This window comes from Danio aesculapii, chromosome 24 (assembly GCF_903798145.1).
Source record: "Danio aesculapii chromosome 24, fDanAes4.1, whole genome shotgun sequence".
In the NCBI taxonomy this organism is placed as follows: domain Eukaryota; kingdom Metazoa; phylum Chordata; class Actinopteri; order Cypriniformes; family Danionidae; genus Danio; species Danio aesculapii.
This window is the reverse complement of record NC_079458.1, coordinates 72,501-96,926: the sequence shown is the minus strand read 5'-3', so window position 1 is coordinate 96,926 and position 24,426 is coordinate 72,501. Positions and strand designations below refer to the sequence as shown.

At 41.2% G+C, this 24,426-nt stretch overlaps 1 protein-coding gene across 1 annotated transcript in view; it reads left to right on the top strand.

The window, feature by feature from the left end:
• Positions 1 to 4,351: 4,351 nt before the first annotated feature.
• The window catches only part of LOC130218356 (protein APCDD1-like), a 26,381-nt gene continuing 6,306 nt past the window's right edge, over positions 4,352 to 24,426 (top strand). The window contains exons 1-4 of the mRNA XM_056450540.1: positions 4,352 to 4,507; positions 14,008 to 14,098; positions 15,966 to 16,391; positions 22,365 to 22,686. Coding sequence (XP_056306515.1) covers positions 4,386 to 4,507; positions 14,008 to 14,098; positions 15,966 to 16,391; positions 22,365 to 22,686 — 961 coding nt within the window. The 5' untranslated portion in view covers positions 4,352 to 4,385. The remainder of the gene's footprint in view (positions 4,508 to 14,007; positions 14,099 to 15,965; positions 16,392 to 22,364; positions 22,687 to 24,426) is intronic.

Genomic DNA, 24,426 nt, shown 5'->3' with positions numbered 1-24,426 from the left:
CAGTCTGCACACCTGAGCCGCGCCGCTGATCTGCTCACACACACACACACACACACACTGATCTATAAAGCTGTGTGCATGAATTAAAGATGAGTTCTCCAGCAGAAACTCATTACAGCCTTCGTTAATATCTGTGACGTCATCAGGGAAGGTAAACGCGCGACTACAGTAAACGGCTGCCTGTGAATCTCAACCACACACCGACTCTGCATCTGCACCTTCACACACTCGTATCTACAGCCTTCGATTGGTCAGTTTACTGAAGCACATTCTGCAGGAGAGTGTGTTTAGAGTCTTGTGGAATTAAGATGGCGTGTTCATATGTCAGAGTGTGTCAGCGTTACGGATATCTCTAATCTAGTGTCTCTAAAAGATCCGCCATTTTGTCATGATCACGTGACCTACATGAGTTTGTCGCTTCACTCCCATTCATGAATTCTTTTGCAGGGCATCATGGGATAGCACAGAATCTACAGCATCTCGCCGGATGTGCTAAGTCGTCCGCGTACTTCTCACATACTGTTTTTCAGAGATACTACTCGGCTCACATACTGATTTAGCGTACTATATAGTATGGAAGTATGGGGATTTTGGACGCAGCCAGATTTTTTCATACTTCAGTTCAGTCTTCTGACCAATCAGATGCTCTCTATTGTCTGACATGCCCCGCCCCCTTTTTATTTGATGCGCTTGAGCTCAACCACTCTCACTGGGAGGGCTGTGAGAAAACCAACCACTATTGGCTGTTTTTGAAAAGGGGAGGAGCTACTACATGCCCCGCCCTCTCCTCATGTTTCAGAGATTACGTCAAATACCAAATGAAAACTGCACATCTCAAAGCAGCTTCATGTGATCTTACAGCTCTCCGTTTTTATGTTTAATTCTAAAGTCTGTGTGAAATCGATCGCTCAGTGTTTATTTCGCTAGCGCACGTTGTTATTCTTCAGGTGAATGTTGATATGTATACTGTTAATCTTCAATCTGAGTCTGAGCATCGTCTTCTGTGTTTGGATTGGCTCCTTCTCTGATGACATCAGTTTGGCCCTGCAGCCATAATATTCTTAGCCACGCCCCTCTTACATTAGTTTGCGAGAGGGAATGATGCACAAAACGAAAGTCCCGCCCCCAATCGGTAAAGTCTAGATAGTATACAGCTACGGTTACACATATCAATATTGCATTATTTTTGTAACACTGTACAACAATAATTCATACTTTTACAGTACTGTGACGGTTGGGTTTAGCGTTACGGTGAGGGTAGACGTTAATAAAATACAATAAATGAGAATTTTAATAATTAATAGAAATAATTCTCGTTAACTTCAGGCTGCAACCGTATCTCATCTTGCACAAACCGACGCACTTGAGCTCAACCATTCACACTAGCAGAGCTGTCAGGAAAACAAACGCTATTGGCTGTTTTTGAAAAGGGGAGGAGCTACTATATGACCCGCCCTCTCTTCATGTTTCAGTTGAGATTACGTCAAATATCGAATGAAAACTGCACATTAAAGCAGCTTCATGTGATCTTAAAGCTCTCCGTTTTTAAGTTTAAACATAAAGTCTGTGAAATCTATTTTTAATGATTTTTAATCTATTTTGTAGCCGTATAACACATTATTATTTGATAAACTGAAAAAATATTTTGTTAATCTCCAATCTGAGTCTGAGCATCGTCTTCTGTGTTTCAATTGGCTCCTTCTCTGATGACATCAGTTTGACGCTGCAGCCATAATATTCTTAGCCACGCCCCTTTACTGTTAGTTTGCATACAATATATTGGGTAATTTAATAAATAGTATAAATAATACTCTGTTCAGCTGTTTTTACATTACTGTGACGGTTGGTTTGGGGATAAGCGCTGCAGCCACAATATTTTTAGCCACGCCCCTCTAACCGTTAGTTTGCTATGAGGCAATGATGCGCAAAAAGAAAGCCCCGCCCCCTAATCAATATTCAGTTTCAGTTGGAAGTGCATCAGCATAATGTAATAATTTTGCATAATTAAGCAGGTTTAGCAGTGTCACATTTAATAATTACAGTTTTCTGCTCCTTCAGTTATTTGTCAAATTTAGAAAAGCAGTTTACAGTTTCAGCATTCATTCATTCTCCCTCAGCTTAGTGCCTTTATTTATCAGGGGTCGCCACAGTGGAATGAACCGCCAATTATTCCAGCATGTTTTACACAGCAGATGCCCTTCCAGCTGCAACCCAGTACTGGGAAACACCCATACACAATCATACACTACAGCCAATTCAGTTGATCAGTTCCCCTATAGCACATGTGTTTGGACTGTGGGGGAAACCGGAGCACCCGGAGGAAACCCACACCAACACGGGGAGAACATGCAAACTCCACACAGAAACACACACTGACCCAGGACTCGAACCAGAGACCTTCTTGATGTGAGGCCACCGTGCTGCTCCAGTTTCAACAAAATATCTAAAACGTCCATAAACAGAAAACAGCGCGAGAGAAATGCGGTGTTTAGTATTATGGGTAACTGTAATCATCCTATAATCTCTGCAGTGTCCTGCTGTATGGTGATGTAGAGTCTGATTCAAGTCTGCTTTCTCCACTGTAAACGGCTTTCAACTGTTCAGTCGGAGTCCTCTGTAATTGTTCCAGAAGTTACATGTCATTAAAATAAAATACAAGAGACGAGTAAAAAATTCATGAGATGTGAAGCAGCTTCCAGTCAGAGCAGAACCACTGAGGCTTAATTTATGCGTCTTGCGAAACTCTGCGCTGTAAATGTCATAATGTGAGAAACTTATAATCACACAAACCCACACCTGCTCTTATTTACTGTACCTGCGCGCGCCTTCAGGAGCGATCACGACACACACACACACACACACACACACACACATACACACACGCACACACACAGTGACTCATGAGATCACGGTGATTGAATCCGAGTCCTGCTGTGGTCCGATCCATCAGAGAGCGCGCCCACGACTGCGAACCGAACATCGCCGATTCAATCGAGCAGTTCGGTTCATTTGAACGAGTCTTTTGATCTATCGCTCAGATGTGTCTGTTTATCGGGTTACCTGTGTTTAAAGTGATGCTACTGCTTCATAATGTCATTTATTTTCGTTTATTTCATTTATATTATTCATGTTAAATCATATAATAGTTGTCATAGCATTAGTGGAGCTAATACAACTGTCTGATGATTTAAGGGATGTGCAATATGACAGTATATAAAGACTATATCGTGTCTTAATAAAAAGTCTATTATTTTATATTATTATTTATATCGAGGTGTCACAAATTAGTTTGTTTATGTTAATACTTTTCATTATTTCAGTGATAACACGAATAACAGCATCGTGAGAATGTTTCGATCTTGAATGTAGAATGTTTACGTTTTGCTTTTTAATTAGCAATATTTTATTATATCTTTATATTGGACCTGCAATTATTAGTTTTTATTTTTGTTTAAATAAAACTTTTTTTATTTTTATTTTTATTTTTATTTTTTTATTAGTTTTTATTTTTATTAATATTTATTTAATATTTCCACACATTTAATCAAACATTTGCCTTTAGGTTTTTAAATGAAGTCAGAAATATTACATATACATAAATAATTATACTTTAAAATGTAAAATAGAAGTAGTTATTTACATGTGGTCAATATCAAGTATTAATATTTGATTGAATTTACAAAAATTGTACTATATCGGGATACTTGTGTATATATATATATATATATATATATATGTTATCCACCTGTGTGTGTAATCCCAGTAACACCATCATTGCTAATTAAAATAGTTCGGTCTATAACAGCTTAAGAATCGTTTTGTCCGAATCGCTGGAAGAGTCGGTTCAGCAGCAGCGCGACTCATTCTCCGTCAGCGCGATTGATTCTCCTCCTCAGACTGAAGTCAGAAATGAAAGGTGTCGCTCTTTTAAAGATGCTCGCTCTGCTTTCTCCACATTTCTCCTCTCTCTGCACTCATTCTGAGGATGTAACCAGCAGGGAAACACGCTTATCCTTTATAGAGCGAATGTGAAACTTTAATTTCCTCTTCTTCATCGTCGAAACTCGTCAGCTGCAGCAAACTTTCTGTGTTTATACGGAGGATTTGAGCTGAAGATGTTCTCCTTGTGTTCTCCTGTCCTCCTGCTCTCCTCCGGTGAGTAACTTTGTGTTTTTTATTCCCCGAACTGTTGTGTGAAGCTACAGAGGCGGGTTTGAGGATTCAGATGCTGAGGACTGAATCATTCACGTCAAGTATGAATTCATCAGGTCTCTGTGATTAAGCGCGTTTAGATTGGATGAAGGTAAATGTTATGACGGGTTATGTGTTAATTGGGTATCTGAGGTGATTCTCTGTGTGTGTCGGCAGTGAGTGTGTGTGTTCGGATGGTCTGCTCGGTTCGTTCGGACAGCTCCGCGTGTGACTCGACTCTCCATATGATTCACGGCGACTCGCAGGTGACCGCCAGCATCCCGCCAAACATCACCGGTCACTGGGTGTCCAGCAGGTGAGCAGTCGCTCTCACACACCTGTGCTGATGCTCATTAAATCAGCTTCATTATCATACAGTCACAGTAATGCGCGTCTTCACATTCTGGACGCATAATTATTGCAAATTAAGGTAAATTAAAAGAGGTGAATATAGTAAAGCTAATATCATCATCATCATCATCATCATCATCATGTTGTCCCATATGATTAATCACAGCACATTAAGACACTTGTTTTGAACTACACATTTTCCTAAATGCTAATTTAATATGCAAATTAGCCATCTAATTACAAGTTTGGTGTGTGATCAGAATATAGACAGAATAACAGTGTAAAGTTTGGTGTGTGTGATCAGAATATAGACAGAATAACAGTGTAAAGTTTGGTGTGTGTGATCAGAATATAGACAGAATAACAGTGTAAAGTTTGGTGTGTGTGATCAGAATATAGACAGAACAACAGTGTAAAGCTTGGTGTGTGTGATCAGAATATAGACAGAATAACAGTGTAAAGTTTGGTGTGTGTGATCAGAATATAGACAGAATAACAGTGTAAAGTTTGGTGAGTGTGATCAGAATATAGACAGAATAACAGTGTAAAGTTTGGTGAGTGTGATCAGAATATAGACAGAATAACAGTGTAAAGTTTGGTGTGTGTGATCAGAATATAGACAGAATAACAGTGTAAAGTTTGGTGAGTGTGATCAGAATATAGACAGAATAACAGTGTAAAGTTTGGTGAGTGTGATCAAAATATAGACAGAACAACAGTGTAAAGTTTGGTGAGTGTGATCAGAATATAGACAGAACAACAGTGTAAAGTTTGGTGTGTGTGATCAGAATATAGACAGAACAACAGTGTAAAGTTTGGTGAGTGTGATCAGAATATAGACAGAACAACAGTGTAAAGTTTGGTGAGTGTGATCAGAATATAGACAGAACAACAGTGTAAAGTTTGGTGTGTGTGATCAGAATATAGACAGAACAACAGTGTAAAGTTTGGTGTGTGTGATCAGAATATAGACAGAACAACAGTGTAAAGTTTGGTGAGTGTGATCAGAATATAGACAGAACAACAGTGTAAAGTTTGGTGAGTGTGATCAGAATATAGACAGAACAACAGTGTAAAGTTTGGTGAGTGTGATCAGAATATAGACAGAACAACAGTGTAAAGTTTGGTGTGTGTGATCAGAATATAGACAGAACAACAGTGTAAAGTTTGGTGAGTGTGATCAGAATATAGACAGAACAACAGTGTAAAGTTTGGTGTGTGATCAGAATATAGACAGAATAACAGTGTAAAGTTTGGTGTGTGGTCAGAATAACAGTGTAAAGTTTGGTGTGTGTGATCAGAATATAGACAGAACAACAGTGTAAAGTTTGGTGTGTGTGATCAGAATATAGACAGAACAACAGTGTAAAGTTTGGTGTGTGATCAGAATATAGACAGAACAACAGTGTAAAAGTTTGGTGTGTGTGATCAGAATATAGACAGAACAACAGTGTAAAGTTTGGTGTGTGATCAGAATATAGACAGAATAACAGTGTAAAGTTTGGTGAGTGTGATCAGAATATAGACAGAATAACAGTGTAAAGTTTGGTGAGTGTGATCAGAATATAGACAGAATAACAGTGTAAAGTTTGGTGAGTGTGATCAGAATATAGACAGAACAACAGTGTAAAGTTTGGTGTGTGATCAGAATATAGACAGAATAACAGTGTAAAGTTTGGTGTGTGGTCAGAATAACAGTGTAAAGTTTGGTGTGTGTGATCAGAATATAGACAGAACAACAGTGTAAAGTTTGGTGTGTGTGATCAGAATATAGACAGAACAACAGTGTAAAGTTTGGTGTGTGATCAGAATATAGACAGAACAACAGTGTAAAGTTTGGTGTGTGTGATCAGAATATAGACAGAACAACAGTGTAAAGTTTGGTGTGTGATCAGAATATAGACAGAATAACAGTGTAAAGTTTGGTGAGTGTGATCAGAATATAGACAGAACAACAGTGTAAAGTTTGGTGAGTGTGATCAGAATATAGACAGAACAACAGTGATAAGTTTGGTGAGTGTGATCAGAATATAGACAGAACAACAGTGTAAAGTTTGGTGAGTGTGATCAGAATATAGACAGAACAACAGTGTAAAGTTTAGTGTGTGATCAGAATATAGACAGAACAACAGTGTAAAGTTTGGTGTGTGTGATCAGAATATAGACAGAACAACAGTGTAAAGTTTGGTGTGTGTGATCAGAATATAGACAGAACAACAGTGTAAAGTTTGGTGAGTGTGATCAGAATATAGACAGAACAACAGTGTAAAGTTTGGTGTGTGATCAGAATATAGACAGAATAACAGTGTAAAGTTTGGTGTGTGGTCAGAATAACAGTGTAAAGTTTGGTGTGTGTGATCAGAATATAGACAGAACAACAGTGTAAAGTTTGGTGTGTGTGATCAGAATATAGACAGAACAACAGTGTAAAGTTTGGTGTGTGATCAGAATATAGACAGAACAACAGTGTAAAGTTTGGTGTGTGTGATCAGAATATAGACAGAACAACAGTGTAAAGTTTGGTGTGTGATCAGAATATAGACAGAATAACAGTGTAAAGTTTGGTGTGTGATCAGAATATAGACAGAATAACAGTGTAAAGTTTGGTGTGTGTGATGAGAATATAGACAGAATAACAGTGTAAAGTTTGGTGTGTGATCAGAATATAGACAGAATAACAGTGTAAAGTTTGGTGTGTGATCAGAATATAGACAGAACAACAGTGTAAAGTTTGGTGTGTGTGATCAGAATATAGACAGAATAACAGTGTAAAGTTTGGTGTGTGATCAGAATATAGACAGAACAACAGTGTAAAGTTTGGTGAGTGTGATCAGAATATAGACAGAACAACAGTGTAAAGTTTGGTGTGTGATCAGAATATAGACAGAATAACAGTGTAAAGTTTGGTGAGTGTGATCAGAATATAGACAGAATAACAGTGTAAAGTTTGGTGAGTGTGATCAGAATATAGACAGAACAACAGTGTAAAGTTTGGTGTGTGATCAGAATATAGACAGAATAACAGTGTAAAGTTTGGTGTGTGGTCAGAATAACAGTGTAAAGTTTGGTGTGTGTGATCAGAATATAGACAGAACAACAGTGTAAAGTTTGGTGTGTGTGATCAGAATATAGACAGAACAACAGTGTAAAGTTGGTGTGTGATCAGAATATAGACAGAACAACAGTGTAAAGTTTGGTGTGTGTGATCAGAATATAGACAGAACAACAGTGTAAAGTTTGGTGTGTGATCAGAATATAGACAGAATAACAGTGTAAAGTTTGGTGAGTGTGATCAGAATATAGACAGAATAACAGTGTAAAGTTTGGTGAGTGTGATCAGAATATAGACAGAACAACAGTGTAAAGTTTGGTGAGTGTGATCAGAATATAGACAGAACAACAGTGATAAGTTTGGTGAGTGTGATCAGAATATAGACAGAACAACAGTGTAAAGTTTAGTGTGTGATCAGAATATAGACAGAACAACAGTGTAAAGTTTGGTGTGTGTGATCAGAATATAGACAGAACAACAGTGTAAAGTTTGGTGTGTGTGATCAGAATATAGACAGAACAACAGTGTAAAGTTTGGTGAGTGTGATCAGAATATAGACAGAACAACAGTGTAAAGTTTGGTGTGTGATCAGAATATAGACAGAATAACAGTGTAAAGTTTGGTGTGTGTGATCAGAATATAGACAGAACAACAGTGTAAAGTTTGGTGTGTGTGATCAGAATATAGACAGAATAACAGTGTAAAGTTTGGTGTGTGATCAGAATATAGACAGAATAACAGTGTAAAGTTTGGTGTGTGTGATGAGAATATAGACAGAATAACAGTGTAAAGTTTGGTGTGTGATCAGAATATAGACAGAACAACAGTGTAAAGTTTGGTGAGTGTGATCAGAATATAGACAGAACAACAGTGTAAAGTTTGGTGTGTGATCAGAATATAGACAGAATAACAGTGTAAAGTTTGGTGTGTGGTCAGAATAACAGTGTAAAGTTTGGTGTGTGTGATCAGAATATAGACAGAACAACAGTGTAAAGTTTGGTGTGTGTGATCAGAATATAGACACAACAACAGTGTAAAGTTTGGTGTGTGATCAGAATATAGACAGAATAACAGTGTAAAGTTTGGTGTGTGTGATCAGAATATAGACAGAACAACAGTGTAAAGTTTGGTGTGTGTGATCAGAATATAGACAGAATAAAAGTGTAAAGTTTGGTGTGTGTGATCAGAATATAGACAGAATAACAGTGTAAAGTTTGGTGTGTGATCAGAATATAGACAGAATAACAGTGTAAAGTTTGGTGTGTGATCAGAATATATACAGAATAACAGTGTAAAGTTTGGTGTGTGTGATGAGAATATAGACAGAACAACAGTGTAAAGTTTGGTGTGTGATCAGAATATAGACAGAATAACAGTGTAAAGTTTGGTGTGTGATCAGAATATAGACAGAATAACAGTGTAAAGTTTGGTGTGTGATCAGAATATAGACAGAATAAGTGTAAAGTTGGTGTGTGGTCAGAATATAGACAGAATAACAGTGTAAAGTTTGGTGTGTGATCAGAATATAGACAGAATAACAGTGTAAAGTTTGGTGTGTGGTCAGAATAACAGTGTAAAGTTTGGTGTGTGATCAGAATATAGACAGAATAACAGTGTAAAGTTTGGTGTGTGATCAGAATATAGACGGAACAACAGTGTAAAGTTTGGTGTGTGTGATGAGAATATAGACGGAACAACAGTGTAAAGTTTGGTGTGTGGTCAGAATATAGACGGAACAACAGTGTAAAGTTTAGTGTGTGATCAGAATATAGACAGAATAACAGTGTAAAGTTTGGTGTGTGATCAGAATATAGACAGAATAACAGTGTAAAGTTTGGTGTGTGTGATCAGAATATAGACAGAATAACAGTGTAAAGTTTGGTGTGTGGTCAGAATAACAGTGTAAAGTTTGGTGTGTGGTCAGAATAACAGTGTAAAGTTTGGTGTGTGTGATCAGAATATAGACGGAACAACAGTGTAAAGTTTAGTGTGTGATCAGAATATAGACAGAATAACAGTGTAAAGTTTGGTGTGTGTGATCAGATTACAGACAGAATAACAGTGTAAAGTTTGGTGTGTGGTCAGAATAACAGTGTAAAGTTTGGTGTGTGGTCAGAATAACAGTGTAAAGTTTGGTGTGTGATCAGAATATAGACTGAATAACAGTGTAAAGTTTGGTGTGTGGTCAGAATAACAGTGTAAAGTTTGGTGTGTGATCAGAATATAGACTGAATAACAGTGTAAGTTTGGTGTGTGTGATCAGATTACAGACAGAATAACAGTGTAAAGTTTGGTGTGTGGTCAGAATAAAAGTGTAAAGTTTGGTGTGTGGTCAGAATAACAGTGTAAAGTTTGGTGTGTGGTCAGAATAACAGTGTAAAGTTTGGTGTGTGATCAGAATATAGACAGAATAACAGTGTAAAGTTTGGTGTGTGGTCAGAATAACAGTGTAAAGTTTGGTGTGTGGTCAGAATATAGACAGAATAACAGTGTAAAGTTTGGTGTGTGTGATCAGAATATAGACAGAACAACAGTGTAAAGTTTGGTGTGTGTGATCAGAATATAGACAGAATAACAGTGTAAAGTTTGGTGTGTGATCAGAATATAGACAGAATAACAGTGTAAAGTTTGGTGTGTGTGATGAGAATATAGACAGAATAACAGTGTAAAGTTTGGTGTGTGATCAGAATATAGACAGAACAACAGTGTAAAGTTTGGTGAGTGTGATCAGAATATAGACAGAACAACAGTGTAAAGTTTGGTGTGTGATCAGAATATAGACAGAATAACAGTGTAAAGTTTGGTGTGTGGTCAGAATAACAGTGTAAAGTTTGGTGTGTGTGATCAGAATATAGACAGAACAACAGTGTAAAGTTTGGTGTGTGTGATCAGAATATAGACACAACAACAGTGTAAAGTTTGGTGTGTGATCAGAATATAGACAGAATAACAGTGTAAAGTTTGGTGTGTGTGATCAGAATATAGACAGAACAACAGTGTAAAGTTTGGTGTGTGTGATCAGAATATAGACAGAATAAAAGTGTAAAGTTTGGTGTGTGTGATCAGAATATAGACAGAATAACAGTGTAAAGTTTGGTGTGTGATCAGAATATAGACAGAATAACAGTGTAAAGTTTGGTGTGTGATCAGAATATATACAGAATAACAGTGTAAAGTTTGGTGTGTGTGATGAGAATATAGACAGAACAACAGTGTAAAGTTTGGTGTGTGATCAGAATATAGACAGAATAACAGTGTAAAGTTTGGTGTGTGATCAGAATATAGACAGAATAACAGTGTAAAGTTTGGTGTGTGATCAGAATATAGACAGAATAAGTGTAAAGTTTGGTGTGTGGTCAGAATATAGACAGAATAACAGTGTAAAGTTTGGTGTGTGATCAGAATATAGACAGAATAACAGTGTAAAGTTTGGTGTGTGGTCAGAATAACAGTGTAAAGTTTGGTGTGTGATCAGAATATAGACAGAATAACAGTGTAAAGTTTGGTGTGTGATCAGAATATAGACGGAACAACAGTGTAAAGTTTGGTGTGTGTGATGAGAATATAGACGGAACAACAGTGTAAAGTTTGGTGTGTGGTCAGAATATAGACGGAACAACAGTGTAAAGTTTAGTGTGTGATCAGAATATAGACAGAATAACAGTGTAAAGTTTGGTGTGTGATCAGAATATAGACTGAATAACAGTGTAAAGTTTGGTGTGTGTGATCAGAATATAGACAGAATAACAGTGTAAAGTTTGGTGTGTGGTCAGAATAACAGTGTAAAGTTTGGTGTGTGGTCAGAATAACAGTGTAAAGTTTGGTGTGTGTGATCAGAATATAGACGGAACAACAGTGTAAAGTTTAGTGTGTGATCAGAATATAGACAGAATAACAGTGTAAAGTTTGGTGTGTGTGATCAGATTACAGACAGAATAACAGTGTAAAGTTTGGTGTGTGGTCAGAATAACAGTGTAAAGTTTGGTGTGTGGTCAGAATAACAGTGTAAAGTTTGGTGTGTGATCAGAATATAGACTGAATAACAGTGTAAAGTTTGGTGTGTGGTCAGAATAACAGTGTAAAGTTTGGTGTGTGATCAGAATATAGACTGAATAACAGTGTAAAGTTTGGTGTGTGTGATCAGATTACAGACAGAATAACAGTGTAAAGTTTGGTGTGTGGTCAGAATAAAAGTGTAAAGTTTGGTGTGTGGTCAGAATAACAGTGTAAAGTTTGGTGTGTGGTCAGAATAACAGTGTAAAGTTTGGTGTGTGATCAGAATATAGACAGAATAACAGTGTAAAGTTTGGTGTGTGGTCAGAATAACAGTGTAAAGTTTGGTGTGTGGTCAGAATAACAGTGTAAAGTTTGGTGTGTGGTCAGAATATAGACAGAATAACAGTGTAAAGTTTGGTGTGTGGTCAGAATAACAGTGTAAAGTTTGGTGTGTGGTCAGAATAACAGTGTAAAGTTTAGTGTGTGATCAGAATATAGACAGAATAACAGTGTAAAGTTTGGTGTGTGTGATCAGAATATAGACAGAATAACAGTGTAAAGTTTGGTGTGTGTGATCAGAATATAGACGGAACAACAGTGTAAAGTTTAGTGTGTGATCAGAATATAGACAGAATAACAGTGTAAAGTTTGGTGTGTGTGATCAGAATATAGACGGAACAACAGTGTAAAGTTTAGTGTGTGATCAGAATATAGACAGAATAACAGTGTAAAGTTTGGTGTGTGATCAGAATATAGACTGAATAACAGTGTAAAGTTTGGTGTGTGTGATCAGAATATAGACAGAATAACAGTGTAAAGTTTGGTGTGTGGTCAGAATAACAGTGTAAAGTTTTGTGTGTGGTCAGAATAACAGTGTAAAGTTTGGTGTGTGTGATCAGAATATAGACGGAACAACAGTGTAAAGTTTAGTGTGTGATCAGAATATAGACAGAATAACAGTGTAAAGTTTGGTGTGTGTGATCAGATTACAGACAGAATAACAGTGTAAAGTTTGGTGTGTGGTCAGAATAACAGTGTAAAGTTTGGTGTGTGGTCAGAATAACAGTGTAAAGTTTGGTGTGTGATCAGAATATAGACTGAATAACAGTGTAAAGTTTGGTGTGTGGTCAGAATAACAGTGTAAAGTTTGGTGTGTGATCAGAATATAGACTGAATAACAGTGTAAAGTTTGGTGTGTGTGATCAGATTACAGACAGAATAACAGTGTAAAGTTTGGTGTGTGGTCAGAATAACAGTGTAAAGTTTGGTGTGTGGTCAGAATAACAGTGTAAAGTTTGGTGTGTGGTCAGAATAACAGTGTAAAGTTTGGTGTGTGATCAGAATATAGACAGAATAACAGTGTAAAGTTTGGTGTGTGGTCAGAATAACAGTGTAAAGTTTGGTGTGTGGTCAGAATAACAGTGTAAAGTTTGGTGTGTGATCAGAATAACAGTGTAAAGTTTGGTGTGTGGTCAGAATAACAGTGTAAAGTTTAGTGTTTGATCAGAATATAGACAGAATAACAGTGTAAAGTTTGGTGTGTGGTCAGAATAACAGTGTAAAGTTTGGTGTGTGGTCAGAATATAGACAGAATAACAGTGTAAAGTTTGGTGTGTGGTCAGAATAACAGTGTAAAGTTTGGTGTGTGGTCAGAATAACAGTGTAAAGTTTGGTGTGTGATCAGAATATAGACAGAATAACAGTGTAAAGTTTGGTGTGTGGTCAGAATAACAGTGTAAAGTTTGGTGTGTGGTCAGAATAACAGTGTAAAGTTTAGTGTGTGATCAGAATATAGACAGAATAACAGTGTAAAGTTTGGTGTGTGTGATCAGAATATAGACTGAATAACAGTGTAAAGTTTGGTGTGTGTGATCAGAATACAGACAGAATAACAGTGTAAAGTTTGGTGTGTGGTCAGAATAACAGTGTAAAGTTTGGTGTGTGTGATCAGAATATAGACGGAACAACAGTGTAAAGTTTGGTGTGTGATCAGAATATAGACAGAATAAAAGTGTAAAGTTTGGTGTGTGTGTGTGTGTGTGTGTGTGTGTGTGTGATCAGAATATAGACAGAACAACAGTGTAAAGTTTGGTGTGTGTGTGTGTTGTCAGAGTGTAGATGTTAATAACTGTGTAAAGTGTGTGTGTGTGTGTGTGTGTGTGTGTGTGTGTGTGTGTGTGTGTGTGTGTGTGTGTGTGTGTGTTGTCAGAGTATAAAGTGTTTTTGCTCTGGTAGACATGTTATAAAAGCAGAACTGTGAGTGTCTGATGAATACAGATGAGTTTATCCAGTAGTGGCGTCTCTCTCTGCTCATCCTCCAGCATTTGTCTGCTCTTCTGCTGGTGTAATATTATATAATCTGAGTATAATCCAGTATATAATGTCCAGCTGTTGTGTTGTTGTCATTCTTCCTCCAGCTGTGAGGTGCGTCCTGGTCCAGAGTTCCTCACCCGCTCCTATCGCTTCTTCCCCAATCACACCTTCACTGCACTGCAGTTCTACTATCAGGTACACTGTTATATTCTCACTGAGATTCATTGCTGATTTACTATATTCTGACTACAATAAAAGCAGTTTTTAATTGTTCTAAAGCCATTTTAAGGTCAAAATTAAGCAATATTAGTTTTGGATTCATTAACATTGCATTACATGTTTCCATCCCGCCGGCACATGATTTTTGTATTCTCCAGAATAAACCACTGTTATACAATGACTTGCCTAATTACCCTAACTTTACCCTAATTACCCTAGTGAAGCCTTTAAATGTGACTTTAAGCTGAATACTAGTGTCTTGAAGAATATCTAGTCTAATATTATGAGCTGTCATCATGACAAAGAGAAAAGAAATCAGTTATTAGAGATGATTTTACTCTGAAATTAGTTTTTACAGGTTTTCAAGGTTGTTAAAGGAAAGATCAAAGTCCCATAATGCAATTCAATAGCAGAAATAGACGGAGAAATAAAAACATGAATCACAGAATACAGAAAACTGCTGATGTTTTACAGTGAATAACTGTGTGGAAATTTCAGTCAATCAGTCAAACAGCACTGGGGAAACAGATATAATAAAGATAATACAAGAAATCAAATAATGACAATTTCACAGGAGAACAAAAAATCTATATTTATTTACACACACACACACACACACCGGCCACTTTATTAGGTACACCCTACTAGTACCAGGTCGGACCCCCTTTCTCCTTCAGAACCGCCTTAATCCTTCATGTCAGAGATTCAACAAGCTACTGGAAATATTCCTCAGAGATTTTGCTCCATATTGACATGATAGCATCACACAGTTGCTGCAGATTTGTCGGCTGCACATCCATGATGCCAATCTCCCGTTCCACCACATCCCAAAGGTGCTCTATTGGATTGAGCTCTGGTGACTGTGGAGGCCATTTGAGTACAGTGAACTCATTGTCATGTTCAAGAAACCAGTCTGAGATCAGAAGATGGAGACACTGTGCTCATAAAGGGATGGACATGGTCAGAACAATACTCAGGTAGGCTGTGGTGTTGACACCATGCTCAATTGGTACTAATGGAGAAAATCTCCCCCACACCATTACACCACCACCACCAGCCTGAACCGCTGATACAAGGCAGGATGGATCCATGCTTTCATGTTGTTGAGGCCAAATTCTGAGCTGAGCATCCGAATGTGTCAGCAGAAATGGAGACTCATCAGACCAGGCAACGTTTCTCCAATCTTCTATTGTCCAGTTTTGGTGAGCCTGTGTGAATTGTAGCCTCAGTTTCCTGTTCTTAGCTGACAGGAGCGGCACCCGGTGTGGTCTTCTGCTGCTGTAGCCCATCCGCCTCAAGGTTGGACGTGTTGTGTGTTCAGAGATGCTCTTCTGCAGACCTCGGTTGTAACGAGTGCTTATTTGAGTTACTGTTGCCTTTCTATCAGCTGGAACCAGTCTGGCCATTCTCCTCTGACCTCTGGCATCAACAAGGCATTTGCGCCCACAGAACTGCCGCTCACTGGATATTTCCTCTTTGTCGGACCATTCTCTGTAAACCCTAGAGATGGTTGTGCGTGAAAATCCCAGTAGATCAGCAGTTTCTGAAATACTCAGAGCAGCCCGTCTGGCAGCAACAACCATGCCACGTTCAGCGTCACTTAAATCCCCTTTCTTCCCCATTCTGATGCTCGCTCTGACCTGCAGCAGGTCGTCTTGATCATGTCTACATGCAGTGAGCTGCTGCCATGTGATTGGCTGATTAGGAATGTGCGTTAAGCAGTTGACAGGTGTACCTAATAAAGTGGCCAGCATGTTTTGACATTGAGTGTTATTAATAATAAAGTGTATAGCTCCAGCATGTTCTGTCAGTGATGTCTCCCTGTGCATGTGTGTGTGTCCAGGACAGCGGCTGCAGTCGTCCGTTCTTCAGTGTGTGTGTGGAGGGCCGTGTGCGGGTGCTGCAGGCCTCCTGGCGTGTGCCGGGTGCAGCGGCGGGCGAGTATCAGCTGACCCGGGTGCAGCTGCTGTGCACCGACACACACGCAGCGGAGCTGCTGCGGCCGCGTCTGCATGCGGCCTGCGGGTCTACAGCGCTGCGGCCCGGACACCTGTTCCTGCTGTGGGCCGCAGACGGGCCGGACTGCACCCGCGCTCTACACTTCAGCATGCAGGAGCTGCTGCTGATGCGGCTGGAGCTGCGTCGTCGCCATGGAGACCAGCAGGAGGAGGAGGAGGAGGAGCTGTTTCTGGGAGACGTGCACACTGAGCGCGCTCAGAGGAGCCTCCATCAGCCCGCAGGATACCAGAGCCCGCTGCTCAGAGCCAAGGTCACACACACACACACACACACACACACACACACACACACACACTGATGAGGAGGCATTAATATTGAGGGGAGATTCAGGCCTGTCACACACACACACACATATACACACACACACACATATGCTTACACATTCAAACGCATGCACAAACACACACACAAATACGCGCACGCACAAATGCAACTCATTCAAACCTGTGCACAGCCTCACACACATGCACACAAGTCCATACACATTCACAGCCATGCTCAAACACACACTCTCTCTCACACACACATGCATTCTCTCAGACAAAAGACACACACACACATTTTCTCACACAAATGGGCACACTCACACACACACTGTCACCTGTACAGAGCAATAGAAGAGCCAGACTGATGCTGCAGCATTAATATTTAGGAGACATTCAGGCCTGTCACACACACACACACATGTACACACTCATGCGCACACACAGTCACACGCACACACTGTCAGCTGCACAGAGGAACAGAAGTGTGTGTGTGTGTGTGTGCGCTTCAGCAGGTCATCCATAAGTCATGATGTCAGTGATGTTCCTCAGGCTGTCACACACTGCAGCGGTTCACTATGTTCACTTGTCCCCTGATATCTACATAGTGAGTGTGTGTTGAGTAAGAAACACTTCTATAGGCTCAGTTATTCCTCCAAAACACACCGCCAGAGGAGCTCTATTGACCTTATTTAGAAGGGTGTGTGTGTGTGTGTGTGTGTGTGTGTGTGTGTGTGTGTGTGTATGTGTGTGTGTGTGTGTGTGAGTGAGTGTGAGTTTATGTGTTTATACGTGTGTATGAGTGTGCATAAATGAGTGTGTGTGCGCGCGTGTGTGTGTGAGCGTGTGCGTGTGTGTGTGTGAGAGTGTGTGTGTGTTTGTACGTGTGCATGAGTGTGCATATATGAGGGTTTGTGTGTGTGTGTTTGTATATGAGTGTTCGTGCACGTATAAATGTGTGTGTATGGGTGTGTGCGTGTGTGTGTGTGTGTGTATGAGAGTGAGTGTGTGTGTGTGTGTGTATGTGCTCTTCCTGCTCCTCCAGTGTTCTTCCAGAGTTTGTCATAAGCGCTCCTGAACAGCAGAAAGCAGCACACACACACACACACACACACACACACACACACACACACACACACACACACACACACACACACACACACACACACTCGTCTGTAATGTCCTCATAAGGCTGGTGAAGGCTGAAAGATGCATGAAGCGTTTGACAGAGCCGTGATTAATGCATGAAGCGCCGTGTTCACTCAACACACACACTCAATAATACAGGACACTCTGCTTAATTCTGAACTCACTGTGTGTGTGTGTGTGTGTGTGTGTGTGTGTGTATGCATATGATTGTGATTGTGTGTATGAGTGTGTGTGTGTGTGTGCGTGGGTCTGAGTATGTGTATGCATGAGTGTATGAGTGTGCATATGAGTATGCGTGTGTGTGTGTGTCTGTGTGCAAGAGTGTGAGGATTAGTGTGTTTGTGTGCTTGTGTGCATTAGTATGAGTGTGTATGAGTAGGAGTATGCGCGAGTATGCATGAGAGTGTGTGTGTATGTGTGTGTGTATTTGTATAAATATGCGTTTGAGTGTGTGTGTGTGTGCGCATATGAGTATCAATGTGTGTATGCATATGATTTTGATTGTGCGTGCATGCGTGTGTGTGTGTGTTTGTGCATAAGTGTGTGCATATGTGTGTCAAATGAGTGTGTGTGTATTCGTATAAATATGCGTGTGAGTGTGTGTGTGTGCGCGCAAATGAGTATGAGTGTGTGTATGCATATGAATGTGATTGTTTATGAGTGTGTGTGTATATGCATAAGTGTGTGTATATGTGTGTGTGTGTGTATTTGTATATATATGCGTGTGTGTGTGTGTGTGTGAGTGTGTGTGTGCATGAGTAGGCGTGCGTGCGTGTGTGTGTACGTGCGTGCATGAGTGTGAGTGTCAGTATGTGTATTCGTATGAGTATATGTGTGTGTATGTGTGTGTGTATGAATTTGTGTGTGTGAGTATGAGTGTGCGTATGCATATGAGTATGTGGATGAGTGTTTGTGTGTGCATATAAGTACAAGTTTGTGTATGAGTGTGATTGAGTGTATGCAGATGAGTGTGTGTGTGTGTGTGAGTGAGTGTGCACGAGTATGAGTCTGTGTGCCTATGAGTACAAGTATGTCTGTGTGTGTGTGTGAGAGTCAGTGTGTGTGTGTGTGAGTATGATTGTGATTGTGAGAGTATGAGTATGAGTGTGTGTGCGTGTGCGTGCGTGCGTGCGTGCGTGTGTGTGTGTGTGTGTGTGTGTGTGTGTGTGTGTGTCCCGCTGATCTCCACTCTGCTTCAAAGGGAATGTGTAAGCGGTGTTTGTGGAGGGCAGCGGTGTGTGTGTGTGTGTGTATGTGTGTGCGTGTGTGTGTGTGCGTGGCGTCTGCAGACCCACAGATCAGCTTTTCTGATGGGTTTCCTCCGTCTTTCATGTGCCGGTGGGATGGAAACATGTAATGCAATGTTAATGAAGTCTAGTAGTGTGTGAATAATGGATGTGCTGTGAGCGTCCCGCTGTCCGCCGCCGCCGCTGACCCACACTCAATCCTGCTCCATAATCTGACGCTACACACTGAATTATGATGACAGAGTTATCATCTGCTGCTGCAACAGCTCATGCTCGTCTCTCACACACTCATCACACACACACATTAAAGCGTATAATAGGGGCGGCACGGGGGCGCAGTGGTCAGCACAGTGGCCTCACAGTAAGAAGGTCTCTGGTTTAAGTCTCGGCTGGGTCAGTTGGTGTTTCTGTGTGGAGTTTGCATGTTCTCCCTGTGTTGGTGTGGGTTTCCTCTGGGACATCTGATTCTGAATGAAATCTGTAGTCTATATTCATTGAGAAAGCAGGTGTCGTCATGTGTGCTGAGCGCTGTATATATGAAATTTACATATGAGCGTGTCATCATATATGTAATTTGCATATATTTGCATATCTCAGACTCTTCAGATCTCAGACACCGGAGTCCTGCAGTGATAGATTGCGATGTGCAGTAAATATTGATCTGGAGATTGTGCCGCCGACATCGGTCAGAATAACAGCGCTGTAATCTTCTGCTGAAGCTCGGTTTGTTTTACAGCTCAGGAACTCTGCAATATTCACACTGTGGCTCCTTCATTATTAATGTCCAGCTGCGTCCAAACTTCAGAAATACAGCTGACTTCCAAAACCATTACCAGAAGGATGAGTTCTGATGGATCAGCAGCACCACAGAGAGAGTGTTCGGCTCACGCTCTGATCATTCAGAGAGAGTACATCATGAGTGATGATGATGATGATGAAGATGAAGATCAATGCGGTTCTGTCCGACTGATAAATGTGTAAAAGCCCAATTGAGAGGAGAGAGGTGAGGATGACGAGGAGTAATGCCTGATAAACAATTCAATACTTCATTTTCCATTAAAACTGCTTATAAATGTACAGCTGGAGTAGGAAACGAATGCAATATTTATTTAGATAATTTAATTATTCCTTTAATAACTAGTCAACTCCTCATACCACAACGTTTAGCATTGAAGCTGTCAGAATTTTACAGCTGGAGGATCAAACTAATTCTACATTTACTGAGGATATAATTAACATTCAATCATTCTCCTTCAGCTGAGTCCCTTTATTCATCAGGGGTCGCCACAGTGGAATGAACCGCCAACTATTCCAGCATATGTTTTACACAGTGGATGCTCTTCCAGCTGCAACCCAGTACTCGGAAACACCTATACAGACTCATTCTCACACACACACACACACACACACACACACACACACACACACACACACACACACAACAGCTAATTTAGTTCATCAATTCCCCTATAGCGCATGTGTTTGGACTGTGGGGGAAACCGGAGCACCCGGAGGAAACCCACACCAACACGGGGAGAACATGCAAACTCCACACAGAAACACCAACTGACCCAGCCGGGACTCGAACCAGCAACCTACTTGCTGTGAGGTGAACATGCTACCCACTGCACCACTGTGCTGCCCTAATTCATAAAATTAGGTAATATTAGGCAATAGAGTAGGCTGTATTTGGGGTGAAGACGCACACAACGGCGGTCCTAAAGCTCATCATCAACCGTAGCAGTGTCTGTAATGTTGTCCGGTCGTCTGCTTGGGAAGGCGTTTGGGATGAGGAATGAGGAACTATAACGTGGAGAGATGACGTACTGAAATGTGCACAATGATCCTAAACCAATGTCCAATATTGCTGTCACTCCTGAACTGACTTTAAAACCTTTATTTCTTAGAAAACTGTTCAGTAAAGCAACTAAAAAATGATAATAAAATAATAATATAATATAATATTGTATATATCACCAGCTCTAATGAGGAAAATATGTCTTAAAATCCCGCTATCACAAGAAAATACCTGTCATAACATTATTGAGTGGCAATGCAGTGAGAACACAGCAAGAAGGTCGCTGGTTCGAGTCTCGGCTGGGTCAGTTGGTGTTTCTGTGTGGAGTTTGCATGTTCTCCCTGCGTTTCCTCCGGGTGCTCCGGTTTTCCCCACAGTCCAAACACATGTGGTACAGGTCAATTGGGAAGGCTAAATTGTCCGTAGTCTGTGTATGAATGAGTGTGTATGGTTTCCCAGTGATGGGTTGTGGCTGGAAGGGCATCCGGTGCATAAAACATATGCTGGATAAGTTGGCGGTTCATTCCATTGTGGCGACTCCAGATTAATAAAGGGACTAAGGTGAAAAGAAAATGAAATGATGAACATTATTGAGTGAGAAAAACAACAGCCTACAGTAGGCCAGCCTGTGTGTGGCAGCACTGCATCACTGTAATGAGTCGGCCTAATCTGGTGTCAGAATATAAAGCACAGGCCTTTACTCACTTTAGTTTTCTGCTGATTTTATTTTTTATTATTCGAAATAAAAAATGAAAATCAAATCAATTTTTTCTAAAAGTTTCCGAAAATAAAATCCAACGACCAAAAGATACACGGAGCGTACAGTCTGGGGAAAATACAATGGAAGTCAAAGGCAATCAGCATTCTTCAAAATATCTTCTTTTGTGTTCATCAGAAGAAAGAAACGAGACAGAACTTTCATTTTAGTGTGAAATATCCCTGTAACCATTTTAAAGCAGTGATATTTTACATTGCACACGCACACACACACACACACACACACACACACATCTGCAGATAGAAATGGATGGTTTTTCTTGCTGAATGACAGTGTTTGCATGTAAACTCTGATGTTTGAGATGCAGAGGGTGATCGTTCACATGCATTTAAATGCTGATTTATACGTGAGTGGAGTGTGTGTGTGTGTGTGTGTGTGTGTGTGTGTGTGTGTGAGCAGGGTTTTACTCTCAGTGGAGGTAATGCATGGTAAATCAGACAGGACTGGTGTGAATAATCAGCTGGAGTGTACGGTGCTCATGCATGACCTCTGAATGATTAAACGCTTTAACATCTCAGGTCAGGATTAATGAGACGGCCATCGCCTCAGAGAAAACACACCGTGTGTTGATTCACTCAGTTCAGCTGCATGTTCAGCCGGAGACGCGTCTGCTCTGTAATCCTCTTCTTCACTGCGCTCTGCAGCTGTTCCCGTTCAGACATGATCAGTAAACTGGAATATGGTGTAGATCATCAGTGGATGTGTTCAGATTAGAGGATGGAGGATTGAAATCCTCTGCTGTTAGCGTTGATGTTACCTTATTTCACCTGTTGGCAGATGATTTCACTTGTGTGGGGTAAAACTCTACACAATATTACAGTGTTTTCTGCTCGTCTAGAAATGCTTCTGGATTTAGGAGTTTTTAGATATTTGGCAGAAACTCTAGGGTAGACCCTTCATGGGGATTAGGGCGTAGGGATGAGCCCTTCTGAATGGAGCACAGTGAATAAGTGCATCAGTGAATGTGTCTCCTCTTCTTCTCCTGCAGCTGGATGTGCAGCGGTGCCCGCTCTGCCCTCTGCTGGCGGCGGCGGATCTCCTGCATCCTCCAGTGTTGCCCGCTGTGCCTGCGCACCCGCTGCGGCTGCAGGGAGACTGGGTGAGCCTGCGGTGCGAGGTGCGCCCCGGGGTGCTGTTCCTGACCCGCCGCCTCACCTTCCACCCACAGCGACACACCTGGGACGGCCGCTACACACACTACTCTGACCCCGCCTGCAGACACCCCACATTCAGCATCACTGCCAGCGGAGAATACACACCTGGAGGAGCTTCAGCTGTGGTACCTGGAGCTCACAAGTACACCTTCACCGGTGAGAGAACACACACACACACGCACACACGCACACACACACACACACACACACACACACACACACACACACACACACACACACACAGGGGTTGAACAGTGAACTGAAGGTCTGGTGCTAGAGCGCAGTAGTGGATCAGTCTGGTGTAGCTCCTCCTCCTCAGTCCAGCATCTGCTGCTGTAGCTCCTCCTCCTCAGTCCAGCATCAGCTGCTGTAGCTCCTCCTCCTCCTCAGTCCAGCATCAGCTGCTGTAGCTCCTCCTCCTCAGTCCAGCATCAGCTGCTGTAGCTCCTCCTCCTCCTCAGTCCAGCATCAGCTGCTGTAGCTCCTCCTCCTCAGTGTAGTGATTGACAGACAGCAGTCCTGCACAGTGTCCAGAGGGATTCTGAGCTGTTCTTCTTCAGAATAGTGTTCAGGTCACTACTGATGCTGCTGGAGGAAAACCTGTCCTGACTCGCCCCTCCAAAACAGCCCAAAGTGCTCAATAATGTTTAGTTCTGGGTACTGCGCAGGCCATGGGAGATGTTCAACTTCACTGTCATCTCCATCACACCACTCTGTCTCCAGTCCTGCTGTGTGTAACGCTGCATTATCATCCTGATACACACCACCGCCTTTAGGAGACAGTGATTGACCCATTGGGTAACATGGTTCTCCAGAATGGGTCGGTAGTCTTTGGCAGTGACCCAGTATCCCTTTAACACCAGTATTGGACCTCAGGAATGCCATGATGTTGAACACAAACCCCCCATGCTTGACTCTGGGCATCAGCAGGCTGGGTGGGCCGCTTCTTTGGGGCTTCTCCACACCGTAACTCTCCTGGATGTGGGAAAGACAGTGAAGGTGGACTCATCAGAGAACAACACATGTTCCACATCGTCCACAGCTCCAGATCTTCACTGCTGCTCCACTGAAACCGGTGTTTGGCATCGGCAGGAGTGAGCAGAGGTTTGGGTCATGTATATTGACCCAGTGGAGCTCCAGACCAACAGTTCTGCTGGACACAGGAGAGTGGAGCTGCACATGTCATCCTGCAGTGAGTGGATCAGCTGTGCTCTGATGTGTTCTGGGTAAATCTGGGTTATCAGCCGGACATCTCTTTCAGACATTACTCATATTTACTGTGACCTTTTATGTGAAGCTGCTTTGACACAATCTACATTGTATAAGCGCTATACAAATAAAGGGGAATTGAATTGAAAAAGACAGCTTCCTGTGGCCTCCACAGCTCCTCCTGCTTGGTGGTCTGCTGACATTACTCTGGACACCGCGGCTCTCGATCATCACACACACTTGCTGTCTCGCTCACAGACACACACACACTCTGTCCTCTCCTGAACTCTGCTGTGTCCCCATAATGCCGTGTTGTGTGCAGTATTATGAGCAGAACTGTGCTGTTCCTCTGCTGATGAAGCCTTCACACTCTGATCATCTGCTGGATGAAGATCAGTGAAGAGTGACCAGCAGGAGGAGACATGCAGACAGAGCACCTGCAACACTACACTGACCACAGCTGCAGCTTCACTCTCCAACCCCTTCATTTATTATATATGATTTATTTCACAGTGCAGATGTGTGTCAGAGCAGTTTAACAGATGTAGAAGTGAATGAAGAGCTGTAAGATGTCAGACTGTGTGTTATATTCAGTATCTGAGCCGTGCAGGATGCTGCTGTAGGTCTAGATTAGATTAAACGGATCTTAAAATCATCTATTAATATATTAAAGTCATCATATAAGAC